The 10039-nt window shown below is 34.7% G+C and overlaps 2 protein-coding genes across 2 annotated transcripts in view; both read right to left on the bottom strand.

Annotated features, from left to right (window-relative positions):
• Positions 1-3352: 3352 nt before the first annotated feature.
• Positions 3353-4605, bottom strand: LOC132184953 (uncharacterized). Its single transcript, XM_059598750.1, has 2 exons — positions 4080-4605; positions 3353-3963 (listed from the first exon to the last, which is right to left on the bottom strand). Exons 1-2 carry the CDS (start codon positions 4228-4230, stop codon positions 3713-3715), a joined length of 402 nt encoding a protein of 133 aa, XP_059454733.1. The 5' UTR covers positions 4231-4605; the 3' UTR covers positions 3353-3712.
• Positions 4606-9467: 4862 nt separating this feature from the next.
• The window catches only part of LOC132185516 (protein MULTIPOLAR SPINDLE 1-like), a 3080-nt gene continuing 2508 nt past the window's right edge, over positions 9468-10039 (bottom strand). The window contains exon 5 of the mRNA XM_059599281.1: positions 9468-9886. The gene's annotated coding sequence lies outside the window, so the exon portion shown is untranslated. The remainder of the gene's footprint in view (positions 9887-10039) is intronic.

Raw genomic sequence — 10039 nt, 5'->3', positions numbered from 1 at the left:
GATTAAACACTCTCACAGTGAGTCAAATCTCATCCTTCAACCCATTTAAAAAACAACTAAGTTTATTGTGGTCATCAATCCCTCTAACTCGATTAGAGAGTGCTTCAAACTTCTCCTTATACTCCTCTACACTAGAATGTTGCTTCAACCTAGTTAAAGACTCCATAGGGACATCATAGGATGAAGGACCAAACCTTTCCAGCAAGGCTTGTGCTAAAATATTCCAATTAGGCAAAAAAAAGACATGTCCATGTCTTGGTACCATACTAGGGTTTTCCCTTCCATATGAATCGAAGCAAGCATCAATCTTTGATTATATGGTGTTCTTTGATAATAGAAAAACTTATTTGCCCTATATATCCACCCTGAAGGGTCACTACCATCAAATTTAGGGAAATCAATTTTCATTGACCTTGTTATGATGGCTAGTTGATCATCTGCTTGTTGCTCACCTCTAGCAACTCTATCATCTTGATAATGTCTCATTCCTTGATGATTTGCAGATTGGTGATACCTTTGGATGTTGGATTCTAATGGATATCTATGATCGTGCCTCTCCCCTAGCATGAAATGATCATAATTTCCATGTGGCCATTGCATTCTATGCTCCCTTGTGTTAAATTGAGGCACCTTAGGAACCTGTTGAGTGAAAGGAGGCCTTATCTGCCAACCTTCAGGTGCACTGCTACTAGGGATATCTCCATCCTCAATGTGCACTCCCTTGTTCTTGCCAGCATCAGTTTGTAGTTCCAGAATTTGGATTCTCTCCACTTCTCTTGCCTCAAAGATTGAAGGCTCACCTTTCTTGTTCTCTAGAGAACCTTTCCTGTTCTCCACCACTTGCGTAAGGTATGCCATGTTCTTCATTAGCTCCTCAAACTTTCGATCATTGTTATGCATGAGTTTTGACAAATCTTCTCTAAGAGGGTTGATTCATAGTCTTACTTTTGAATTTATTCTCTAGTTGTTTAGCCGACATGGCATATGAGTTAACTACTCTATGGTTTTCCACCGGCCGGCAAATTTCTTTAGATAAGATCATCTACTTCTCCTTTTCATATGGAATTAGTTAAATTATGCCCTACTCAGATAATTCGAGAGGTAGGCATCTTGGACCATTAATCCATTAAACAAAATTTGCAACCTGGTTTTTGCATAGTCTAAACTTATATAGGCAATGGTCAAAGTTAGCTTGGCTTTTCATAGGGTTTATCTTATGCCAAGCTACAAAATATAGTGTGCAACTGTAATTCCACAAAGAGCAATATCTTGTATTGCAGCTGAATTTGATTTGTAAGTTCAAGTTAGTTATTTGTAAACTAAGATAAATTTCACATGGATCTATTTATTTTTATTTCGTCATTCTTTTTCTCTTTCCTTGGTCATTTTGCTGGTGATTTTTCGTTACTTGTTTTACTTTTGAGTTTCGATTCATTTGTTAAGGACTTATGCATGGCAGGGTGGTGCAGGTACCTGGAGTGATGGAAAGCTGGCAACTAGAATTGGAAGAAACAATGGCAGTGTTCTGACGGTAACGACGCCACTTCTATCATTGTACTTTGTTTTCTTTTGTCTAATTAGATGCAAGTTCATAACATCTAAACTTTCTGTGGTGACATTGTGCTGAAACCATAGCTTCTTCTAATACTCCTGGTAAAGGTAATTTATAAAAATGTTGTTTGCCATTGTGAATTGAAATAAAGTTTTTCCAGTAAGTCATGCATGTAGACAAAGAATAACTGTTCACTGTTCTGCATAAGAATCTATACTTTAACTGACAAGATGGTGTATTCAAGGAAGATGCTCAGTAAGATTGAACATAACATATTAGTTTATAGGTAAACTTAGAGTTTAGCCTTGATTGGTTTACTTTCTTTGAATTGTTGAGTGCTGTTCATGAAAAATGAGTAATGCCAATTTAGTGAACTCTTTTGCCTCTCCCAGGACACGACAGAGCCATTGTCTACTGTTAAATGCGATCATTTTATCATTAGTTTAACCTTGAGCCTCCAATGCCATCTCTAATTTTTGTCATTAAATTGATCAACTATTGGTCTGATTCACCTATGTTTCTACACTTCAGTTTTTTTTTTTTTTTTTTTTTTTTGATTTGGCACCGGGTATCTGGAGCTTCGTTCCGACTAATCCCGGGGGTGCACAGGCCCTCAGCAAAGAATTTCTCGCAAATGCACCTCGGTTAATTCAATGGGCGAACTCCCAGTCCGATGGCCCTAAGAAGCAGTTTGCACTCAATGAGTTTCGAACCTAAGACCTTGAAGAACATACTCAAAGTTCCAAACTGTCCAACCACTAAGCCAACCCCTTGGGTTAAGTACACTTCTCGTACATGCAAAGTAATTTTAGTTAATAGGGTTAAGTACAATTACCCCTTTAACTAGTATCATTTTTGTAATGTTCTCCCTAATGTTTCAATGTTTGCAACACTCCTAATCTACCAATGGGTTGCAATGTCCCTTCTACAACCAAAAATGATAAAAATGCCCTCTATAATATAAAAAATGGATGATCATTTAGGGTTGCAGAATGGGGGTGGGCGACATTGCAAAAATTATGGTAGTTAGAGGGGGTAAATGTAGTTGTCCCTGGCTAATATCTTTAGATATATGTCTTCATTTTTAATTTGCTATAGTTATGCAGTTATGTTCCTCAAATTTATTAAGTTACAGAAACCAACCAATATTATTTTCAGGGAAATATGATGAGGGTTTATTGTCATAGAATTGTTGAGAAAAGAGCATGAGTCCGCAGATTAATTTATGCTTATTCCTACTTTAATAAACCCTGAACTTCTAGCCTATGCATTGAATTAGTGTTGCCACATAGGACTACAGGTAATGGTATTTTTGGGGGGCATTCCTGTTGCAGGGAACAGGATCCTCTCTAATTCAAATGAACCGGAGAATATCCAGTTAGTTATAGTAGAATGATATTTTTGTCTTTTCACTTTTTAAGGGGACAAAAATACCCCTCCACTATAACTAACTAAATATTTTCCGATTCAAATGAAATAGAGAAGATCCTAATTCATGTTGCAGATAGGCATCAGAAAAAAAAAAAAATATATATATATATATATATATATGTTGAAATAAAATTCAAGAGTGGACATTGAATTTGAAAAGCTCACAACGCTCATGAAAAAATGTCAAAGTATAGACAACTCAAATTGAAGCAATAATATGCAGGAAACAATTGAGGAAGCTCAGAAAGAGTGCTTCCCAATGGTTAATTTGATATCAAAGATTCAAAATGCCCTTAAAGTGGGTAGAGTGCAGAGATGGTGAATTTAATAGGAGGCCATGCATTGAAAGAAATTTATATTATGTGAGGAAGAATAAAATACGAGTGTAAATGTTTATTCAGAAGGTTTAAAAAGAGAGAAAACTGCAGATTTTAAATAATAGAGGGTAGACTATTTCCTGAAGCATTAGAGATATTATTTAGCATATATGAATTGTGTGTTTTGCTTTTTTCTTCTGTTTTATATATCATTTACTCAGTCAAACAAAAAGCCCGAGAGATGAAGGGTTGGAGATCTAATGAATTGAAAAGGTTAGTCCTTAACATTGATCAAATTAAAGAAGAGAAAAATGAAGCTAAATGATCACATCTTGCAACAATTTTTCCTTTCCCCCCTTTGAAGCTTATATATACCTATGTTTAAGATTAAGACAATATTCACCCATGGCATTCAAAAGATGAAAACAGACATCAACAATCCAAATATAACATGCCCGAGCACCCCAAAAACCCCAGAAGAGGGTTTGATTAACAAGGAGTTTGCTCCACTTCGTCTGCGAGTGTTGGGGGGCTTAACGTTATTGGCACCCCCATAAACTACTTTTGCCTTTTGGAAAACCCTTAATTGATGATCTCCATGATCTGCCCCATGTGTTCTTTGATCACCTTCTCTGTTTGGTTTCATGAGCGGTGCATATAAATCTGAATGGAAAGAAAATCTAGTTAGAAATACACTGAATTTTTTTTGCTTAATCATTGTACCAATTATGAATTGTCACGTCGGTACGTAAGAAAATTTGTAGTAAAAGTTGTAGTACCTTTAACATCATTCTTACAGTTAAGATGTTTTGAGAGCTTTGAAGACGACCGGTCTCCGGCTTTTTTGGCGAAAGTGCTTTCACATGCTGATTGTGAAAGAACTTTGAGGGACAGAATGAAGAAAACCCATATAAGTAATACTTTCCTCATTTGCTCTTGCTTTGGTTTTGGACCAACTCTTTTAAGGTTGGGGGGTGTTGAGGGAAGAGGAAGGGGTTTTAGGCTGCTACGGATTAGGGCTATGAGGACTTAGAAGAAGTAAAATCTCATTTATAGTGGGGTTTCTTTTGATGGGGGAGATAAAGCTTCCCCTACTCCCTAGTTAAAATTGTCCACAAAAAGACACCTGGTGTTGGGTTCTTAGAATGGGAATCCAATTCTGAGCAAGGAAACTATATTTGCAGATTCTTTGCAATTTCTCTTTTCTGTATTCTTTTCATCGTTGGGTGGTGATCGGGTTCTTTTAGGATAGGCTAGTAGGAAAAACAAAGGAAAGAATAAAGAGTCCATTCATTTGGTTAAAGGATCAATTCACATCTTCTTTTTCCCTTAAAAGATCAAGTGAATGCGATGCCTTGTCGGCTCGTCTTTTATCCTTGGAGACTTCTCAAAACGATTGTATGCTCTTATCCATGTGTGCTTTAGATTCAATTACATTTTTATCTCACAATGCTGACGTGATAATATCAATCAATCTTTTTTTTTTTTTGTTAAGACTTCAACGTGATCATTGTAGACTAAAATTATAGCTTCTAGTATTAAAAGAGTAATTCTTTATACCTTATATTTTTATCTCACAACTATCATAAAATGTTAATGTGACAATCCTAATCAACCTTCAAATTTTTGCAACTTAATAAAGCTTCGCAGACTGCTTTTTGCATTTTTCCCTTAATAGAATACTCTTATGGATATCGATTCCCATTTTACCATATGTGCATAGGATTTTATTTTTTTCGCTAATCTTTTGATTTTTTTTTTCTCTCTCAATTATCTCTTTATTTCTTCAAAGATTAAAAATAATAATAATAATTAAAAAAAAAAAACAAAAAACAATAGCGTTATAGATTAAGCTGTAACGGGCATTGTATTAATTTGTATATCGGATATAGGAGATCAAGCTCATGAAATAAATTTTCACATAAAAAATTATTTAAAATTGTAGAAACTACCATAGTTGGTAGACAAATATCAGTATTGGCATATGTTGTCCAATAGTACGTAGTTGTTATTGGCCAACATGACGCATCTCATCAATATCTATGGATTATCCAAAAATCTTAAACGATAATTCTACTACAATGAATCCCACTCATTATGAAGAGGACAATTATAGAATAGTAAAGAGAAAAATAATTACAATCTAAAGTCTCAATACATTCAAATTTCACTAGAATTTTCTTTTTCTTTTACATTCTAAGTGACGCCAATGCTCCCTTTTCCTCATCTGAATAGGAAAAGAAAAAAAAAAAAAAAAAAGTGACGCCAACCCTACTGTATGTGCAGCTCAATATCTTTCCTTCAGTGTCTTTGATAACCCTTTTTAAAGAATTGTTTTTTGTGTTTTGATAGAAACTATTTTATGAAATAATTAAATAAAGGTGAGAGATATTTTAAGTTTTTTGCGAAAAAAATATGCTTCTTAATTAATGTTGATTTCTTTTTTTTTTAGATAAAACATTTTATCAAGACCATCCTGATAACACCCTTTTTAGAGCACCTAATCAATAATCGACACATAATTAAAAACATAAAAAGTGCACAAAAATAAGTTAAATCAAAATACACTAAATTTTAGAGTGATAAAATCTCTAAAGAGTTAACCTTTTACCTCTAAGTTTTAGTTTTGAGGCATTAGAAACGGATTTTGATGCATTAGAAACAGGTTTTGAGGCATTAGAAACGGGTTTTGAGGTAGGTCACGGCAGACAGGGTTTGAGGCATGCATTCACCGCTGGCCAGACCTATGGGTCTTGCCGGTTACGGGTTTTTTTTTTTTTTTTTTTTTTTTTTTCCGATTTGGTGTAATTGTTATCACTTTTATTTTTTGCATTTTTCTTAAATTGACAATGTGTCATATAGTAATTGGAGGTTGCAAAATGGGTGTTATCAAGATGAACCTGATAGTAAGGGCTTTTTTTTTAATAGAAATGAAAAAATAAATAAATAAATTTTATTTTGGTAAGCACTTCAAAACCAAAAGAGAATTAGGTGTATTTGGCAACAATTTTTTTTTTATTAATTTCTCTAAAAAAAAAAAAAAAGCCACTTTTCTTTTTCTATTGTCAAATAATTTTCTCCACCGAAAATTTAAATCCTTTTAAAAATTACAATAGTAACTTTTTATTTACAAGACTTTTACCGAAAAAGTCCGCAGAAATTTCCTCACTGACGCGACGCATAAAAAATTAAAAGAAATGCTAAACATTTTAAATTTTTGTTCTAAAAGTTGGTTTTCAAATAATGTGTCATCATTCTATGAGTTGGTGACACACTTTTCAAAATAATAAATATCATAAGATTGTGATGAGAAATAATTTTAAGAAAAAAAAAAATTTGAGATGCATGTATAACATTTTTCAAAAATTAAAGAAAAGACGTCTCTTTTCTTCCACGCAACTCATCTTTATCATATTACCAACAAAAAAAAAAAAAAAAAAAACTAATCTTTATCTACGCATCATTATTATTCATGTCACTTCTCCTAAATTCAAGAAGGAAAGGAAAAAAGAAAGGAAGAGAACTTGTGACTTGTGAGCCCACCTACTTTATGGAATAGAAGTCGCACCTAAAGGAGCAGCAATCGTAAACTACAAAAAAGGACAACAGACGACAACGTTTTTAGCGAAGACAAGCTTTGCTATCACGAAATTGAACGCTTCCTAATCCATAGCGCAAGTAACTGACAGTGGATAGGCATGACTTTGGTGTTCATCTTCAGGCCACCTACCTCTCAACATCATCACAAACTTCTTTTATATTCTCATGGGGAATAATTAATAATTCTGCTTATACATATTATGTAATTGGAGTAACCTTATCTCATCAGATTTTATTCATCACTTCCACTTTTATCATCTTTTTGACAGTTAAATCACTTCTTTTTTTTAATTTTTTTTTTTTTAAGTTAAACTAAATAGTGAATTTAATTATGTAATTAATTTTTATTCCAGTATTTGTAGTTTCTGGAATTCGGCTGTAAAGTGTTGTAGACTTGTAGTTTAGTTTTTGCCGAGTTGTTTTTGGTTGTATTTCTTTGGCTTCTCTCTTTTGTTAGCTGCAGCCTGCTGTGCAGTGCAGCTGTGTTCCAGCTAGGTCTTCTTACTGGAGTCTGGAGAGAACCTAATGAAAAAGCTATTCATCCAAAACTAAAACAAAATAATAATCTTACGTATTTTTACACTAATTCCAACTTCAATTACTACTTATCTTAAAGTATTAAGCTAATAAAAATAAATAAATTTAATCTTTTAATTAATATTCTAAATACCTTTGATTCATCTTTTTAATCTCCAAGTCGGACCGAATTTAGATCTATAGTACAAAACCAATAGACTTTATTAATATTATTTAATAATGGCGGCAAATACAATCTTCTGTCACAGACTCACCCATTTATTGTCTGCGTTTAATTCTTTTTTCATTTTTACAATAAAAAATCACTAAAAAGACCGACTCACCCCTAACTAAACAGGCTTCTAAGGGGAGAAAGATGAACTAATTAAGAAGCATGCAAACTAGAACATGAAGGAACCAAGGAAAAGGCCGGAGACGCAAATAGCAGAGGCAACATTGAAGGAAGATAGCCGATTTCGAATGGCTGAAGATTTTCTGCCACCCGCACGTGTGCCGAATCTACCCCTCTTTTTGATGTGAACTCCAAGCCTCCAATTGCCTGTCAACTCTCTCTGATCTTGTTGCAGATGTTGGCCAGGAACTCTACTGAGGGGATTCAAAGCGCCTGCGAGAGCTGAAGAACTTGGTGCAAATTGAGAGAATAAGAGGAGAGCGGTGACCGACAAGGATAATATCCATCTCATGTTTGTCATGTCTTCAAAAAGTATAAGAGCCTTGGTTCTGGTGATATTGTTCAATGTAAACTTGAACTTAATTTATATACGTGGTTGGGGTGGTGCCTGTGAGATATTTGGTAAGACGCGTAGCTAAATTTGGGTCGGGCCTTCGCAATTGACTGGAATTCTTCTTGAATCTTCAATATAATTTCTTACACATAATTTATCGAAGAAAATCAGGAGCTTATTAAGGAAAGCAGCAAGTAAGTTGACAATAACATGCGCTTGGGGGCAAGAAAAGGAAAGATACTATAAGCTAATGCGAAGATTTGGACCGCGTACTAGACACTAGGACCAAAGTCAAGCCTTCAGGGGTATACATCATGCATTTTTTTCTTTTCTTTTCTTCTGAACAAAAAAAAAATCATTTATTCTACAATTTTCTATTGTCTATATATAAGGGGACCGTCCTACTTTGATGAAAGTGATTTGTTGCGGATATCTTTAAAGTGTGATTGGGACAAAAATTTGTTACAAATTGGTTTGTAAGTTGTAACAAATTCATACAAACGCATCTAATAAAGTGATGCGTGTTTCTTAACACGTGAAAAGCACGAATCTTTTTTTTTCAATAATTATGAAACACGTGTCATTTTATTAAATAAATTTGTAGCAATTGATTGCCTTATTTTCACCCATATGCAATGTTCCTAAAATCCTATCCTGCCATTCTGGCAAGAAAGGGGAAGACACCGAGGAAGATTGCGACTGCGTAGGAGAGGAAATGACAAAAGTCAAGATCCCAGTAAGAAGGTATCCGCGTATGAGATTGGACCTTTATCCCAACCCCAAGAAATCTATTACTCGTACTCCACTTTTTTAAAATTAGCTTGCTTGCAGTTTAGGGTATTGTAACTTATTAAGGTTTGCAACACCTCAGAATTCTGCAATCATCAAAATGAAGAAAAAAAAAAGGTAAAAATCGTAGCAAGAGGTGGCAGGCCATGGCTGCTTTGAAAGTGATCCACTACCCCTATTAATTATTTTGACAGTGACCCGACCACCTCAAAGTTAATTTGAAGGTGGTCAGCTACCCACAAAGCAGTTAATGGGTAGCCGGCCACTCCCAAAGCAGCCATTGAAAGTAGCTAATCCCATCTTTTTCCTGACTTTGATGACGTATTACAATTTTGAAAGTTCATTAGAAATAATGTAAGTTAACCAACCTGATTTGACAATGGAGAAGCTTTTTTATTAACAATTAAACAACTCCAAATACAAAATACTCACAAAATAATACTCAAATCTACTTTTATCTTTATATATATCACATCAAAACAATTTTTTAATTAAAAAAAAAAAAAAGCACTATCTTAAAAGTTTATTCGAATTAACCAACATTATCTCATGTGTTTGAAGATGAACTAAAATGCATGCAGGCATGCAGCTCAACATTTAGTTCTCACATACTCTGTCACGCACAAACTACAACGTGAAGAAACCGAGGAAAAGGGAGAAGCAAATAACAAAGCCAACATTGAAGGAAGAGAGCCGATTTCGAATGGCTGAAGATTTTCTGCCACCAGCACGTGCTCGGAATCTCCACCTCTTTTTAATGTAAACTCCAAGCTTCCGATTGTAAAATGAACTGCCTGTCAATTGTCTCTCTTGTTGGCCGGGAACTCTACTGTGGGGATTCAAAGCGCTTTCGCGAGCCAAATTTGGAAGAAAGTGAGAGAATGAGAGGAGAGCGGTGACTGAGAAGGAGAATATCCATCTCGCGTTTGTCATGTCTGCAAAGCAAAAGTAAGCTTCTGGTGGAAAAGGGATACCGAAGGTTCAATGGAAACTTGATCTTTTTATATGAAGAGAAAACCGAACGAAAGCAGAGAGAGAGAGTTGACTGCTTCTAATTCGAATGTCGGGCCTCCAAAATTGGACAAGTC

This window comes from Corylus avellana, chromosome ca6, assembly GCF_901000735.1.
Source record: "Corylus avellana chromosome ca6, CavTom2PMs-1.0".
Taxonomy (NCBI): Eukaryota; Viridiplantae; Streptophyta; class Magnoliopsida; order Fagales; family Betulaceae; genus Corylus; species Corylus avellana.
This window is presented reverse-complemented; position numbering and strand designations above follow the sequence as displayed.